This window comes from Haematobia irritans, chromosome 5 (genome assembly GCF_050003625.1).
Source record: "Haematobia irritans isolate KBUSLIRL chromosome 5, ASM5000362v1, whole genome shotgun sequence".
Classification (NCBI taxonomy): domain Eukaryota; kingdom Metazoa; phylum Arthropoda; class Insecta; order Diptera; family Muscidae; genus Haematobia; species Haematobia irritans.
The window spans coordinates 147,264,479-147,283,569 of record NC_134401.1 but is presented as its reverse complement, the minus strand read 5'-3'; the positions used below and the strand labels follow the sequence as shown (position 1 = coordinate 147,283,569).

General features: G+C 29.9%; 1 protein-coding gene across 1 annotated transcript; it reads right to left on the bottom strand.

Moving 5' to 3' along the window:
• Positions 1 to 14,977: 14,977 nt before the first annotated feature.
• Positions 14,978 to 18,785, bottom strand: LOC142238367 (uncharacterized). The gene is made up of 2 exons (XM_075309982.1): positions 18,628 to 18,785; positions 14,978 to 15,777 (listed from the first exon to the last, which is right to left on the bottom strand). Exons 1-2 carry the CDS (start codon positions 18,640 to 18,642, stop codon positions 15,358 to 15,360), a joined length of 435 nt encoding a protein of 144 aa, XP_075166097.1. The 5' UTR covers positions 18,643 to 18,785; the 3' UTR covers positions 14,978 to 15,357.
• Between the last annotated feature and the right edge of the window lie 306 nt (positions 18,786 to 19,091).

The window sequence follows — 19,091 nt, the reverse complement described above, 5'->3', positions numbered from 1 at the left end:
AGTGTATAAATAAATTTGTGAAAAAAAAAATTAAAATATAAATTAAAGTAATAAATTGAATGAGTGAAAAATTAATGAATGAATTAATATCAAAAAAAAATTAATATATAAAAAGAAAATGAAGATAATTAACAATTATTAAAAAAATATAAATGAAACTGATTTTGATTTACTATATTTATTGTACATTTGAATAATGATCAAATAAACGTTTTTTAAATTGCATTGTGTTGCTTGTCAGTTGAATGTCATGAGGTAATATATTCCAGAGGCGTACTGCATTTATGTAGAAATGCCAATCTGAAACATGACTTTGACACCGAATTGGAACAATAATTTTTCCTCTGTTAGACCTAGCAAACTGTATCCTATCATATAAATAAAATGGTTCGTGTGAGTAAATTATCCGATGGAGAAACAACATGCATGGTTGTTGGATACCATATACTAACATCACGTACCAAATTTCAACCGAATGGGAAGAATTTTGCTCTTCCAAGGGGCTCTGGAGGTCAAATCTGGGGATCGGCTTATATGGGACCTATATATAATTATGGACCGATATCGACCAATTTTTGCGTGGGAGTTTGAGGCCATATATTAACACCATGTACCAAATTTCAGACGGATCGGATGAAATTTGCTTCTCTTAGAGGCCTCGCAAGCCAAATCGGGGGATCGGTTTATATGGGGGCTATATATAATTATGGACCGATGTGGACCAATTTTTGCATGGTTGTTAGAGACCATATACAAACACCATGTACCAAATTTCAGCCGGATCGGATGAAATTTGTTTCTCTTAGAGGCCTCGCAAGCCAAATCGGGGGATCGGTTTATATGGGGGCTATATATAATTATGGACCGATGTGGACCAATTTTTGCATGGTTGTTAGAGACCATATACTAACACCATGTACCAAATTTCAGCCGGATCGGATGAAATTTGTTTCTCTTAGAGGCCTCGCAAGCCAAATCGGGGGATCGGTTTATATGGGGGCTATATATAATTATGGACCGATGTGGACCAATTTTTGCATGGTTGTTAGAGACCATATACCAACACCATGTACCAAATTTCAGCCGGATCGGATGAAATTTGCTTCTCTTAGAGGCCTCGCAAGCCAAATTTGGGGGTCCGTTTATATGGGGGCTATACGTAAAAGTGGACCGATATGGCCCATTTGCAATACCATCTGACCTACATCAATAACAACTACTTGTGCCAAGTTTCAAGTCGATAGCTGGTTTCGTTCGGAAGTAAGCGTGATTTCAACAGACGGACGAACGGACGGACATGCTCAGATCGACTCAGAATTTCACCACGACCCAGAATATATATACTTTATGGGGTCTTAGAGCAATATTTCGAAGTGTTACAAACGGAATGACAAAGTTAATATACCCCCATCCTATGGTTTAGGGTATAATAATATGCATTTAATACTAGCGAAGCCATCTATGTGTCAGACCGGGGACTTGTATTGATGTATCAGGCTGATTACTTTTCAATTTACCTTTTATGATCTAGCTGTCTTTTATAAACTCTCCATAACCTCATTAATGGAACTGGGGTACTACAATACCAAATCTTCAAATTAAGGTCAACATTTTTAGATCCAAGTCAACTTTATGTTAAGTGTAGTTTTTTTCATGGCATATGTACGAGAATATGCACTCATATGATTTGTTTATTTATATTTAAATAATTCTCTTAGAACAAATAAATAAATAAATAAATAATTCTCTTAGAACAAAACTAACATTCGTTACCGTATATTTGTAATTGTCAAAAGTATTTTCTGAGGGGTATATTTGATCTGTATTTCACCTTACATAGCGAATTTTCCCAAACTGAATTAAACAAAAGACTTAAGACACGAACTTCTAATTCAATTCCTATTTTGGCTGTAAGCCAAACAACCATAACCATAAATCGCATTAGGCCAACTAATATTAGCTTATGACTTATCATTAACATTTAATAAAAAAAAACTGAACTAAACTAGTGAAAAAATACAAAATCAAAAACAAACATCTTACAGCACGAATTCATTCATATCACACCCTCTCATAGCTTTTGTGGTCATAGTCAAAAGTGTGCCTTGAACTATAAGTGCCACATGCCACACTCGCATATTTCCATTGTGATTTATGGCAAGAAACCTCTTAGCCAATAATTTCTGTTGCACTAGACTAACATGTAATTTTATTCTTATACTGCTGGCCAAATAATACCCGTACACCACAGTGATTATTGAGGGAGCGTTACTAAACAAAAATCTCTTGGGAATTCGAAATAAAATCCCCCCTAATTGAAATGAAACAAAATTCCAAACCAATGAGCATAACTATAATGTATGGTTTCAGTTTTAACCATTGTGGGACGTAGATTAAGTCACTTTTTTGTGCTATTAAGGAGGAAACTTTCTTTCAGTAAAGAAATAACCAAGGCGCAACCGAAAGCTTAATTCATTTAATATTTATGTTGATATTAATTGACAGGAACTTAATCGAGTTTGTGCGAAAAAAATAACGATATGTTCATTATTTTTTTTGAAATATATAATCTTAGAGACAAGGTCTTGCCACTGGTTGACTAAAATAGTTTATGCTAGTTATGTTTAACTAAAATTGACAGTTTAATAAGAACATATTATCAAAATTGTTTACAAATCTCATAAAATACTTGGCATATGTTATTACGAATACCCTTAAGCAATAAATAATATAAAATACAAGAAAGTTAATTGAAAAAACTATATTACAAAATTTGAAATAAAGTCAAAATTTTTAAAGGATTGTAATCAAAGAGATATATTTAAAAAAAAGCAAATTGAAAAAAAAAAATATTTAACATGTTGGTGGGTGTTAAAGTAACCATGTTTCAGCTTATTTTGAATTTTCAGATTTATTATCGGAAAATTCCAAAATCCCCAAAATTCACATTTCAATAGAAAATTTGATTCCAATAATTTTTTATTTATGATAAAACAAGTATATACAATAGTAAGTTCGGCCGGACTGAATCTTAAATACCCACAACCATGGATCAAATATCAAAATACCTTGAAAATTTCAGGGGGGCTTGATGACGGATATTCTCACAAGCAGAGCAGTTAACTTCCCGAATATAAATTTATAGATTTTACCTATGAAGACTATATCAGATTTTGGATTTATAAGAACCATTTTCGTTTGAATTTTAGAGAAATCATTAACATCTCTTGTAATTGTACAAGAAAATGATGAAATAACGCCTTGATTTGAAATCCAAAATCTGTAGAATTTCACCACCATAATTTAAATGATTACGAGAAGTAAACTCTGAAAATTTTACATTCAGTTTCAATCACTTTTCATGGTCAGTGCGCCTTCTTGCATATACCCTCAAGAAGCGAAATCGGTCTATATAAATGCCTTACCAAATGGAGCGATAAAAACTGAATATAACAAGTATATACGGCCGTGAGTTCGGCCAGGCAGTACCCTCCACCATGGATTGGGTAGAAACTTCAACGAGAGACTGTCATCCACAAATTTCAACTCACTCGGATGAAATTTGCTCCTCCAAAACCAAATCTCGGGATCGGTTTATATGGGGGCTATATATGATTATGGACTGATATGGACCACTTTTGGCATGGTTGTTAAATATCATATACTACCACCACGTACCAAATTTCAACCAGATCGGATGAATTTTGCTTCTCCAAAAGGCACCGGAGGTCAAAACTGGCGATCGGTTTATATGGGAGCTATATATAATTATGGACTGATAGGAACCAATTCCTGCATGGTTGTTGGATACCATATACTAACATCACGAACCAAATTTCAAGCGAATGGGAAGAATTTTGCTCTTCCAAGATGCTCCGGAGGTCAAATCTGGGGATCGGTTCATATGGGGCCTATATATAATTATGGACCGATATCGACCAATTTTTGCATGGGTGTTTGAGGCCATATATTAACATCACGTACCAAATTTCAACTGAATCAGATGAATTTTGGTCTTCCAAGAGGCTCCGGAGGTCAAATCTGGTGATCGGTTTATATGGGGGCTATATATAATTATGGACCGATATGGTACAATTTTTGCATGGTCATTAGAAACCATATACCAACACCATGTACCAAATTTCAGCCGGATCGGATGAAATTTTCTTTTCTTAGAGGCACCGCAAGTCAAATCTGGTGATCGGTTTATATGGGGGCTATATATAATTATGTACCGACGTGGACCAATTTCTGCATGGTTGTTAGAGACCATATACTAACACCATGTACCAAATTTCAGCCGGATCGGATAAAATTTGCTTCTCTTAGAGGCTCCGCAAACCAAATCGGGGGATCGGTTTATATGGGGGCTATATATAATTATGGACCGATGTGGACCAATTTTTGCATGGTTGTTAGAGACCATATACTAACACCATGTGCCATATTTCAGCCGGATCGGATGAAATTTGCTTCTCTCAGAGGCCTCGCAAGATTTGGCTATGGGGGCTATATGTAAACGTGGACCTATATGGCCCATTTGCAATACCATCCGACCTACATCAATAACAACTACTTGTGCCAAGTTTCAAGTCGATAGCTTGTTTCGTTCGGAAGTTACCGTGATTTCAACAGACGGACGGACATGCTCAGATCGACTCAGAATTTCACCACGACCCAGAATATATATACTTTGTGGGGTCTTAGATCAATATTTCGATGTTTTACAAACGGAATGACAAAGTTAATATACCCCACATCCTATGGGGGAGGGTATAAAAACTAAATGTTTACAATTTCACGCAAGTCGAATAAAAACTACGGTTTCTAGAAACCCAAGGAGTTAAATCGGGAGATCATTCTTATGGGGGCTATACTAAAACATGGACCGATACTCACCGTTTTCGGCTCACCTCTTTATGGTCTTAAAATACCTCTAGATTTTAAATTTCAGGCAAATTGGATAAAAACTAGGGTTTCTAGAAGATCAAGACCCCAAATCGGGAGGTCGGTTTATATGGGGACTATATAAAAACCTGGAGCGATATAGCCCATCTTCAAACTTGACCTGCCTGGAGACAACAGACGAGTTTGTACAAAATTTGAATTAAGTTGGTGGTTGCTGCTTGCTATTACAAAATTAATATTTTATTTTTCCTTGGGCAATTGATCTGCAGCTCCTTGAACAAAAATATGATTCGTGTTTGCGTTATAAACCCACACAAATAGTTTTAATAAATAAATAAATTAAATAAATTTAAAACTATTTGTGTGGGTTTATAACGCAAACACGAATCATATTATTGTTCCGCAAATATACAAAGGATCAAAGGAGTTGCAGATGAATTGCCCAAGGAGAAATAAAATGTTAATTTTGTAATAGCAAGCAGCAACCACCAACTTAATTAAAATATTGTACAAACTCGTCTTTTGTCTGCAGGCAGGTCAAGTTTGAAGATGGGCTATATCGGTCCAGGTTTTTATATAGTCCCCATTTAAATTCAATATCGCTCCCTGTTAAATAGCGCTCCCTTTTACCTAAATAAACACAGCTTTCTATGTGCGAAATAATGGTTTCCATAAACGTTTTTCGCAAGAATGAACATAGTACCGGCCTTAATGCAGACAAAAAAAAAATATCATCACACATTTTTACAACAAACCCTAAATCATAATAAAACTAAAACTATTCACATAAACAAGTTCTCAAGGCCATCAATCAAATTTTTATTGTGTTTGCCACAATTACGAATTGGGTCTGCTGACAGGAAAATTATAAAATTGTGGTCCACCACCCAGTGCAAATGTGTTGAATAATCTGATGAACATGATAGACATCGATCACTGGTACAATTCTGCAATGAGACAGTTCAATATACCAGTTCGTATGAAACAAAAGACTTAAGGAAAAAACTTGATAATAGTTACAAGCTTATTCAGTCTATTACGATTTGATCAACTGATCACAGGATGTAGGTGGCCACTATGACATAGCTTTCGTACCTCATTTTTCATACAATTTTATGAGTTGGTAATTTTTTATTTTAACATTTTAATGTTCGATTTTATCCTACAGCGTTTAAGTATATCGCTAATATAATTTGATTTTGTATAATTTTATTGATTTTTTTTTAGTTCAACAACATGCAGCTGGAATTCTATATATGTGGGATGGATTTTATAACTAATAGATGCAAAAAATATTAATAAGCAACACCTAGTATTTAAGACTAGACAAAGGTTTTAGTATACACGGTATATTACAAGAAATAAGAAATGTGACTTAATTTTTATAAACTTTTTTAAGTTTTATAATTTGATTAAAATACACTCATCATAAGCTACACTGAAAAACATGAGTTGTATTTAAAAAGTACACCAGTTGTATTTTAAAAGTACGCCTGGTTTTAATAACTCAAAAAAGTGAACCCTCTATTTCACCAATTTAATTTTATTTTAGTTCCCGGAATTATTATGTTTGGAGAAAGTTTCTTTTACTCTAAAAATTTTAATAATTTTTTAATAATTTAATAATTTTAGTTAGATGAACTAAACAATGGGAAAAAATTATACACAAATGAAGTATAAAGATTTACTAAATTCGTACTTCTCACAAAATAATTCATTATTTCTTTAAATTTGTAAATATTACTACAAATGCGCTCAACTTGAACATCATATGGCATTAAAGACATTCTTGCAATTTTGAACTGCAATTTTTTCAATCCAGCTACAAAATTTTCCTTTAACAAAATAAAAAAATAAGTATCTCTAATAAATTTTCTTGAAAAATATTTCCTTATTTTTGTGATATCGGCGTGATGTCAGCGTTTGTAAAACAGTTTAGTTAAAATTTCACAAATTTCACGGATTTCACAGAAATAAGTAAATATTTTCGACAAATTCAAGAAAATCTATTAGTCATAATTATTTTTTGTTTCACTTTTTAATGAAAATTTTAAAGTTTGAAAAGAAATCTTGGAGTTCGAAATTGCACAAAAAGTCTTTAATACCATTCGAAGTTCATGACGGTTGCATTATTGGTAAAATTTAAAATTTGTAAGAAATTCTGAACTATTTTGTGTGGGAGACATGAATTTAGTACATCTTTATGCTTCATTTGTGTATATTTGTTCACCCTTTTTTAGTTCATTTAACTAACGTACACAAATAATTATTGAAGTAAAACAGATTTTCTCAAAATATAATAAATAAGTGAACTAAAATAGACTTTAATTGGCTTTAAGGTTCACTTTTTTTGAGTGTATTAAATATATTATTGAAAATTTTTTATAATAAGTTTCTATATAAATTTTGACTTAAATCAAAATAAAAATCAATGAATAATCGGAAAACATATTTTACCCAGCCCAACGATTTTTTCTTTATTCCAAGTATATCTCAAAAATTTTATGAACTAAATGACAGTAAAATTTCAATGACATATAAATTAATTCAATTCTAACTATAGCAGAAAAAGTTTTTCGTACAATTCTCAAAAATAATAAGCATGAACTACAGCGTGATTAAAATGAGAATGATCTGGCGCCTAAAGTTTTTTCTTTATTTTTAGTTAATTTTTTCTTTTCGAGAAAGATGCATTTCGTAAATGGTAATTAAAAATCCAAATATTTCGGGAAATGTTCGTTAATTTAATGAATCTCAAAATTTGTAAGGCAAATTATTTCAATTTTCGCAAGATATAGTTCATTTTGTCCCATAATGTAGTTTACTTTTTTCTGTGTATTTTTTATTTAAATTAATTAGTTCAGTTAAATTAGGTAATCAATTTTCGTTATTGAAGCAATTTAAATTAAAACAAGTATATACGGCCGTAAGTTCGGCCAGGCCGAATCTTATGTACCCTCCACCATGGATTGCGTAGAAACTTCTACGAAAGACTGTCATCCACAATCGAATTAATACTTGGGTTGAGGTATCTTAAACCATTTTCTAAATTGTGAGTTAGTCCATTCGTGGTATACATTAGACAAAAAACGGTATGTATAGGTAAGTCTACAAATAATTACGAATCGATATGGACTTTTGAACGGTACGTAGAGAGCCAGAATTGAAATATGGGGGAAGCTTATATGTGGGCTATATACAATTATGAACTTGATATGGACCAATTTTTGTATGATTGGGGATCTATTTATTTGAGGGCTATATATAACTATAGACCGATATGGAGCTAGTTAGGCATGGTTGTTAACGGCCATATACTAGCACAATGTACCAAATTTCAACTGACTCGGATGAAATTTTCTCCTCCAAGTGGCTCCAAAACCAAATCTCGGGATCGGTTTATATGGGGGCTATATATGATTATGGACTGATAAGGACCACTTTTGGCATGGTTATTAAATATCATATACTAATATAACGTACCAAATTTCAACCGAATCGGCTGAATTTTGCTCTTCCAAGGGGCTCCGGAGGTCTAATCTGGGGATCGGTTTATATGGGGGCTATATATAATTATGGTCCGATGTGGACCAATTTGTGCATGGTTGTTAGAGATCATATGCTGACACCATGTACCTAATTTCAACCGGATCGGATGAAATTTGCTTCTCTTAGAGGCTCCGCAAGCCAAATCTGGAGATCGGTTTATGTGGGGGCTATATATAATTATGGACCGATGTGGACCAATTTTTGCATGGTTGTTAGAGACCATATTCTAACACCATGTACCAAATTTCAGCCGGATCGGATGAAATTTGCTTCTCTCAGAGGCCTCGAGAGCCAAATTTGGGGGTACGTTTATATGGGGGCTATACGTAAAAGTGGACCGTTACGGCCCATTTGCAATACCATCCGACCTACATCAATAACAACTACTTGTGCCAAGTTTCAAGTCGATAGCGTGTTTCGTGCGGAAGTTAGCGTGATTTCAACAGACGGACGGACGGACGGACATACTCAGATCGACTCAGAAGTTCACCACGACCCAGAATATATATACTTTATGGGTTCTTATAGCAATATTTCGATGTGTTACAAACGGAATGACAAAGTTAATATACCCTCCATCCTATGGTGGAGGGTATAAAAAAAAAAACTTTAAACCAAAGATACAAAATCCGTCTTACCTTACATTTGAAGTGTTTAAATCAAAAATAAATTTAAAAAAGCAAAACTGCTTCACAAAAAATTTTTTGAAGCAAAATTAAAATTTCATTTTTTTAAAATAATATTGTCCCTTAAAGATTTTGTGTAAATTGCGAATCCTAAAATTTAGTTTGCGTAATCTGTAATACCCCGCAAATATTTTTTTCAGTGAAAATTACGTTTTCCACGGGAGCCACCGTTGTGCAATGGTTAGCATACCCGCCTTGCATACACAAGGTCGTGGGTTCGATTCCTGCTTCGACCGAACACCAAAAAGTTTTTCAGCGGTGGATTATCCCACCTCAGTAATGCTGGTAACATTTCTGAGTGTTTCAAAGCTTTTCTAAGTGGTTTCACTGCAATGTAGAACGCCGTTCTGACTCGGCTATAAAATGAAGGTTCCTTGTCATTGAGCTTAACATGGAATCGGTCAGCACTCAGTGATAAGAGAGAAGTTCACCACTGTCGTATCACAATGGGCCGAATAGTCTAAGTGAGCATGATACATCGTGCTGCCACATAACCTAACCTAAAGTACGTTTTCAAAAATTTAAACAGCCCACAGTCTGCTTTTGAAAATATCGACGTAATCTCAAAACAACGCAATGATATAGAAACGCAAAACAATGCTGCAAAAATCTCATTTGATTAATAACAAAAAAATCTGCATATGCTACCTCTAAACATTCTGGGGCACAAGACCACCTACAAGACCATAACACTTAAGCCGTAAGTCTACTACTGTAATTGATAATCAAATAAAATGGAAAACCATTACAAAGTGACTTGTTTTTAATTAAATTAACGAAAAAATCTCTCAATCATAGTGACAGCTATAAAAAAAAATCCAAAATGTTATCCAAAAAGTGGTTAGTGTGTGTTCGCTTTAAAAACAAAAGACTTAAGACATAAACTTAAACTTGTGCTCCATAAAGTCAAAATCAATAAATAACTCAATTTTATAAGAATTTGTAGATTTTTTTTTCTAAAGGATTGAATTTTTAATTAAAGCCCTGATAACTAATAATTACAACAAAACCACACCTATTATTTTTTAAGAAATAAAAAACACCTCGTGCAGTGACCTAAGGCATTAAGTAATGAAAACACAGCAGAAAATTCAATTTTTGATCTTTGTGTCATTTCTGAAGTTTCTTTTCCTCGATAATTTAACACTCACAAGAAAATGCAATAAAACTCTAATAAATTTTTGATTTATGTTGTTAAGTTTTAGCTTCCGGCTGTTGAGTGAACAAAAACAAAAATTACATACAAATATTGCTAACCAGTTCAATAGCGACCATTAAACTAGAAAAGCTGGCTTAGAACAATTAACCCAATGTTAGATATGCAATTTTAACTGCGTCCATTGATTTTATAACTATGGATTATTAAATGTGTAACAAAGTTCCACGAGAGTTTCATATGATACTGAAAGCGTGCTGTGCATTAGGAACTACTGGTATTTATTGAGCTTATGGTCATTTGAAATTTACGTTTACAATTTTGAAGTTCTTTGCTGGAGAATAAATGACACAGTTGGTCTTGACCTTCAACTATTATTATGGTTTTAAGGGAAGCAGAATTACAAAACAACTTTCACTTTACATCAAACAAAACATTCTCGTAGCTTTGTTCTTAAGGCTATGTGTAGGTGGGGTTGCGTATGCATTATCCTCATATCAGAAAATAAATATCAAGTAAGTTTATCATGGGGCAATAAATATCAAAGACTTTGAATGTAATGGAATCTCAAACGAGATTGTTAAAGATGAGAAAATAAAAAATCTAAAAAATATAGTTGTTATAGGGTATGACGAAAATCTCGCGAAAAACTGAGGGAATAAACATATGAAAACATCAATTGGCTCGTAATCTGTACGACATTTTGTAATAGAAATCACGGTTGCCACAGTTGGTATAACTCTACCACAAATGAGAAAAAAAATTCAAAACGTTCTTCTCCAAAAAAGAGATACTTAAATTTTCTATAGAAATAATATTTTTTGACAAAATTTTCTATAGAAATAAAATTATGAAAAAATTTTCAATGGAAATAAAATTTTGACAAAATTTTCTATAGAAAAAAAATCGACAAAACGTTCTTCTCCAAAAAAAGAGATATTTAAATTTTCTATAGAAATAATATTTTAACAAAATTTTCTATAGAAATAATATTTTAACAAAATTTTCTATAGACATAAAATTATAAAAAATGTTCTATGGAAATACAATTTTGACAAAATTTTCTTTAGAAAAAAAATCGACAAAATTTTCTGTATAAATAAAATTTTGACAAAATTTTCTATAGAAATAAAATTTTGAAAAAAGTTTCTATAGAAATAAAATTATGACAAAATTTTCTATAGAAATAAAATTATGACAAAATTTTCTACTGAAATAAAATTTTCACAAAATTTTCTATAGAAATAAATTCTTGGCAAAATTTGCTATAGAAATAAATTTTTGACAAAATTTTCTACTGAAATAAAATTTTCACAAAATTTTCTACTGAAATAAATTTTTGACAAATTTTTCTATAGAAATAAAATTTTGACAAAATTTGCTATAAAAATAAAAATAATTCCTTTAGAAATGCAATTTTGACAAAATTTCCTATAGAAATTAAATTTTGGAAAATTTCCTACGGAAATTAAATATTGACAAATTTCCTATAGAAATTAAATTTTGAGAAATTTTCCTATAGAATAAAAATTTTAGAAAAATTTCTCTTTTTTATGACATTTTGAGAAAATTTGCTAGAGAAATGAAATTTTTAAAATATTTTCTAAAGAAGTAAATTTTTGTAGAAAAATTTCCTATATAAGTGAAATTGTGACAAAATTTTCTACACCGTGGTGCAATGGTTAGCATGCCCGCCTTGCATACACAAGGTCATGGGTTCGATTCTTGCTTCGACCGAACACCAAAAAATTTTTCAGCGGTGGATTATCCCACCTCAATAATGCTGGTGACATTTCTGAGGGCTTCAAAGCTTCTCTAAGTGGTTTCACTGCAATGTGGAACGCCGTTTGGACTCGGCTATAAAAAGGTGGTCCCTTGTCACAATGAACTGAATAGTCTAAGTGAGCCTGATACATCGTGATACATCGAGCTGCCACCTAACCTAACCTACATCGATATGTAATTTTGTCAATAATTCCTATAGAAATGCAATTTTGACAAAATTTGCTATAGAAATTAAATTTGTTGAAAATTTCCTCCAGAAATTATATTTGTTGAAAATTTCCTATAGAAATGAAACTTGACAAAATTTCACATAAAAATGATATGTTTACAGATGAAACTTTTATAGAAGTGTATGTTTTACAAATGTCCTATAGAACCTAAATTTTGACAAAATTTCTTATAGGACTTAAATTTTGACAAAATTTCATTCAGGACTAACATTTTGACACAATTTCATATGGAACTAAAATTTTGACGAAATTTCCTATGGAAATTAAATTTTGATAAAATTTCATATAGAAATTAAATTGAGACTATAGAAATAAAATTTTGACAAATTTCCTATAGAAATTAAATTTAAAGAATATGTCCTTTAGAAATGAAATTTTAACAAAATTTGCTATAGAAATTAAATTTTAACAAAATTTCCTATACCAAAAAAAAAATCCATTGTCCATCTACATCGACTCTTACTAAGATCACACTGAACATACCCAACATTATCCCGAAGTTCAGTTTAGTTTTGGTCCAAAGGAAATTACAATAGCGTGGCTGGCATATGCCCCCGATTGCCCAACCAATCTTACTCGACGTAAGATTGGTTGGGCAGTTCACACTGAATATACCCAAGTTTAATCACAGAGTTCAGGGTAGTTTTGGTCCAATCAAAATCAGACGAGTACAGCCATAGAAATAAAATTCTGACAAAATTTTATACAGAAATGAAGTTTTGCCAAAATTGTATATAGAAAGCAAATTTGACTGTTTTTGATAGAAATAAAATTTTGTTAAAATTTTCTTTGGAAATAAAATCGTGACAAAATTTTCTATAGACATAAAATTTTGAAAAAATTTTGTATAGAAATAAAATGTTCACAAAATTTTCTATAGAAATGAAATTTTGACAAAATTTTGTATAGAAATAAAATTTTGACAAAGTTCTCTGTAGAAATAAAATTTTGAAAAAATTTTCTATAGAAATAAAATTTTGACAAAATTTTCTATAGAAATAAAATTTTTACAAAATTTTCTATAGAAATAAAATTTTGACAAAGTTCTCTGTAGAAATAAAATTTTGAAAAAATTTTCTATAGAAATAAAATGTTGACAAAATTTTCTATAGAAATAAAATTTTGAAAAAATTCTCTATAGAAATAAAATTTTGACAAAATTTTCTATTTTGACAAAATTCTCTATAGAAATAAAAAGATTAACAAAATTTTCTATAGATATAAAATTTTGACAAAATTTTTTATAGACTTAAAATTTTCACAAAATTTTCTATAGAGTTAAATTTTAACACAATTTTCTATAGAAATACAATTTTGACAAAATTTTCTATAGAAATGAAATTTTGACAAAATTTTCTATAGAAATAAAATTTCGACAAAATTTTCTATATATATAAAATTTTAACAAAATTTTCGATCGAAATGAACTTTTGACAAAGTTTTCTATAATAACAAAATTTTGACAAAATGTTCTATAGAAATAAAATTTTGACAAAATTTTATATAGAAATAAATTTTGACAACATATTCTATAGAGATAAAATTTTAACAAAATTTTCTATAGAAATAAAATTTTACAAAGTTTTCTTTAGAAATAAAATATTACAAAATTTTCCATAAAAACAAAATTTTGACAAAAATTTTGTATAGATATAAAATTTTGACAAAGTTCTCTGTAGAAATAAAATGTTGACGAAATTTTCTGTAAATAAAAAAATGTTGACAAAATTTTCTATAGATAAAAAAATTTTGTACAGAAATAAAGTTTTCTATAGAAATAAAATTTTGACAAAGTTCTCTGTAGAAATAAAATTTTGACAAAATTTGCTATAGATATAAAATTTTGACAAAATTTTCAATAGATATAAAATCTTGACAAAATTTTATATAGATATAAAATTTTTGACAAAATTTTTCAATAGATATAAAATCTTGACAAAATTTTCTATAGAAATAAAATTTATTGATTTTGACAAAAAGAAATAAAATGTTGACAAAAATGTTGTCAAAATTTTCTATAAGCATACAATTTTGACAAAAGTTTTTATAGACATAAAATTTTAACAAAAATTTCTATAGAAACAAAATTTTGACAAAATTTCCTATAGAAATAAAATTTTGACAAAATTCCCTATAGAAATAAAATTTTGACAAAATTTCCTATAGAAATAAAATTTTGATAAAATTTTCGATAGAAATAAAATTTTCTATAGAAATAAAATTTTGACAAAATTTTCTATGGAAATAAAATTTTGATTGAATTTCATCAAAAACTACAAAATATTTGTGTTTTTAATTCGGTAGATTTTTGGTAAAGTTTTCTTGAAATTTTGGTAGATTATGTTTGGCATGAGTGGCAACTGTGGATATCATACTGACATCTTGTTCCCAAAAGGTGTTGAGTGGAAAGGACATTTTCGAAGTCATTTTTAGAAATTATTTTCAATTTTTTCTCATTACACTCCGAAACTGAGGAAATTTTTCCACCAATTTTCTATTTACCAGCTTTACTAAAATAAATTAATTTACCATTTTGATTTTGTTTTTCATAATTTTCTCTAAGATCTTTTGGGGCATTTGTTTATTATTATCATTGTGTAAAACAAAATTTTTTTGTGTGTTTACCAACAACAATCATCATTTCACTTAAATTATCTAAGAACTTTTGTTTTTTTTTAACTCTTTCGAGGTCATATATTTTTTTATTGATTAAGATATTTTAATTTTATTTTATCAAGGAAATAATAGCACATTCATTATGGATACAAAATTCATGAAATAAGTCTTTGTCTTGATACAACCAAATAAAAAGAAAGAAATAGAAAGGATGGAAGACATGAGAAAGGATAAATGATGAGAATACAGAGAGAGGTGCAGGTATGGAAAATGGATATGGAAGGGAAATGGAGCACTTCAATGACTTCATCATTTATGGAACGAAAATAAAAAACAGCACACAGTTGATGAAAATTCGATTTCGCTAAGACAGGGTTTGGCAGTGTTGAAAATAGTTCTAGGACTCATCCATTACAATGGGAACAGCTTATGTGCAGTAGGGGAAGTTGGGGCAAGTGTGTGGGCTAACACCGGCAGGGTATTGACGTTCAGTCCATCCAGGTAGTGGGGGAGCGGGGGCAGCAGCACCACCAGCATTTACATCACAGAAGGGATAGTTGGGGCAAGTGTGAGGATTCACACCAGCTGGGTATTTATCACCACCGGCAGCAGGTGCTGGAGCACCCCATTGAGGTTGTGGTTGCCAGGCTGGGGCAGGGGCTCCCCATTGGGGTTGTGGTTGCCATGCGGGTTGTGGTTGCCAGGCAGGTTGTTGCCATTTGTTGGGATTGTGGAGACGAGCATTATCACAGATGGGGAAGCCGGGACAGTCCTGAGGGTTAACGCCGGCAGGGTATTGCGCAGCTTGTGGTTTGGCCCAAGCCAAAGCAGCCAAAGACAAAATGACCTAGAAAAGGAAAACAATTAAGAAAATTAGATGATGATATCACAAAATAAAGTTGCTGGAAGATTTTGAGTCCTATATAGCAATATGGAAATGTGTATACAGGGTAACAGACACGAAGTGGTCATGTATGACATGAGCAAATAACAATCGCCTATTGAAGAAAATCACAAGGAACTATTGTTGTTGTCGCTCTGACACCTAAAGATCAACCAAATGTTTGTGTAACGCACCATAAATCCTTATAATGATACTAGAAGCGGTTGCCAATGTCATGGTGGTGACTAGAAAGTTTATTTTCCATATTTCCTTGCGTAAAAGTAAATACGCCTTTTTATGGTAAAGGCATTTTGGAAACTGCTTTGGAAAGTTAGGATTCGCAATATTTTTTTTAATTTTTTTCTGCAGAAAATTTTGCCAAAATTTTATTTCTATTTTATTTCTTTAAGAAATTTGCTCAAAATCTTTTTCCTAGAGAAAATTTTGTCAAAATTTTATTTCCATAGAAAATGTTGTCAAAATTTTATTTCTATAGAAAATGTTGTCAAAATTTTATTTCTATAGAAAATGGTGTCAAAATTTTATTTCTATAGAACATGTTGTCAAAATTTTATATCTATAGAAAATTTTTTCAAAACTTTATTTCTATAGCAAATTTTGTCAAAATTTTATTTATATAGAAAATTTTGTCAAATTTTATTTCTATAGAATATTTTGTCAATTTTTATTTCTATATAATATTTTGTTAAAATTTTATTTATATAGAAAATGTTGTCAAAACTTATAGAAAATTTTTGCGAAATTTTTAATTCCAAAAAAAAGTTTGTCAAAATTTTATTTCTAAAGAAAATTTTGTCAAAATTTTATTTCTATAGAATATTTTGTTAAATTTTTATTTATATAGAAAATTTTGTCAAAATTTTATTTCTATGGAAAATGTTATTAAAATTTTATTTCTATAGAAAATTTTTTCAAAACTTTATTTCTATAGCAAATTTTGTCAAAATTTTATTTCTATAGAATATTTTGTTAAAATTGTATTTATATAGAAAATTTTGTCAAAATTTTATTTCTATAGCAAATTTTATCAAAATTTTATTTCTATACAAAATTTTGTCAAAATTTTATTTCTATGGAAAATGTTATTAAAATTTTATTTCTATAGAAAATTTTTTCAAAACTTTATTTCTATAGCAAATTTTGTCAAAATTTTATTTCTATAGAATATTTTGTTAAAATTGTATTTATATAGAAAATTTTGTCAAAATTTTATTTCTATAGCAAATTTTATCAAAATTTTATTTCTATACAAAATTTTGTCAAAATTTTATTTCTATGGAAAATTTTTTCAAAATTTTATTTCTATAGAATATTTTGTTAAAATTGTATTTCTATAGCAAATTTTGTCAAAATTTTATTTCTATAGAAAATTTTGTTAAAATTTTATTTCAATAGAAAATTTTGTCAAAATTTTACTTCTATAGAAAATTTTGTCAAAATTTTATTTCTATAGAAAATGTTGTCAAAATTTTATTTCTATAGTAAATTTTGTCAAAATTTTATTTCTATAGAAAATGTTGTCAAAATTTTATTTCTATAGAATATTTTGTTAAAATTTTATTTCTATAGAAATTTTTGTCAACATTTTACTTCTATAGAAAATGTTGTCAAAATTTTATTTCTATAGAAATTTTTTTCAAAACTTTATTTCTATAGCAAATTTTGTCAAATTTTATTTCTTTAGAAAATTTTGTTAATTTTTATTTCTATATAATATTTTGTTAAAATTTTATTTATATAGAAAATTTTGTCAAAACTTTATTTCTAAAGAAAATTTTGTCGAAATTTTATTTCTATAGAAAATTTTGTCAAAATTTTCTACAGAACTAAAATAGAAATAAAATGTTGAGAAATTGTTCTTTAGAAATAAAATTTGAAAAATTTTTCTGTAGAAAAAAAATTAAAAGAAATTTATTCTAAAAATAAAATTTTGACAAAATTTTCTATAGAAACAAAATTTTGACAAAATTTTCTATAGAAATAAAATTTTGACAAAATTTTCTATAGAAATAAAATTTTGATGAATATAGAAAATCTACCAAAACATCAAAAATTCTACAATACGCTAAAATTTCTATCATTTTTGATAGAATTCTACCAACTGTGGCAACCGTGCTTCTTGATCCGTAAATATGCAATTTCGAATTCAAAAACCAAGTTTTAACCGTTTAACCAAAATCCGTTGTAATCTATGGTCATCACTGCACCAGGAGTAATCCCATTTCGATCTAAGTCGTCTCATAGAATAGCAAAGTGCACTGTAAGAAGAGTTTTCTTTTCTGAGCAACAAAACGTTCGACAAGCAAAGATTTTTTCACACTAAAAAAACTTCTTTAGAGCAAGTAAAAAAGAATATAGACGACCGATGAATCGTTTTTCATAACTCCGTGTTTAAATGCTCTTAAAGAAAATACTCTATAAGAAAGTGCAATTTTGTTATTCTAAAATTTAGTTCCTCAGGAAAATATGTTTTCTTTGGATGTATTTTAGATCAAGCCATATTTTACTTCAAATTTTAGGCTTTCAATCGATAGATCTCACTTCGTTTCTTGAATAAAATTCGGTTTCAAAAAAATATCCTTATGGAGCCTTTGGTCTCTATTGAAAGAGCTTAGAATGTATAATCCCATTTTTGAATTAAAATATCACATCCTTGAATATAGGCGTTTTTATAACTAAAAATCACTTTTTACCATTTTTTTTTTAATTTAAATATTTATATTTTTTTTTAATATTTTGTTGTTGTTAATTTTTTTTCTCTTTTGTTTATTTCTTATAAAACACTCAACTTACCAATTTCGTGAACATGATGTTTAATATAAAATGTATCCTAATGAAGGCTTCGAAAGAGTATAATGTTGTGGTGTTTCACAAAAAAACAATTGAACTATATTTGTTCCAATAAACTTCCAATTGGTTTTCGTTGTGAAACTAGACTGTGATAGATTCTTAAAATGTCTACGTTACTTATATACCACGACGACAACGACCACCATCAGCATTAGCATCAGTTCCAGCATCAGACAGACGGCCAGCCACCTAGCATTAGCATTAGCAACACCAGGGCGAAAACAAAACCGTTTTGAAATTTGCCTTATTTTCATATATTTTTTTTTCAATTGAAAGCGAAATGCATTTTTGTCTAAAGCACATTAGAACAAACACCTCTGTCTGTTTGTCTGTCTGTCGATTGTCGAATGGACGCTTACAGTGGTGCAATTCGGGTGAGTGTATCCCTCGATTACAGTGATTCCATG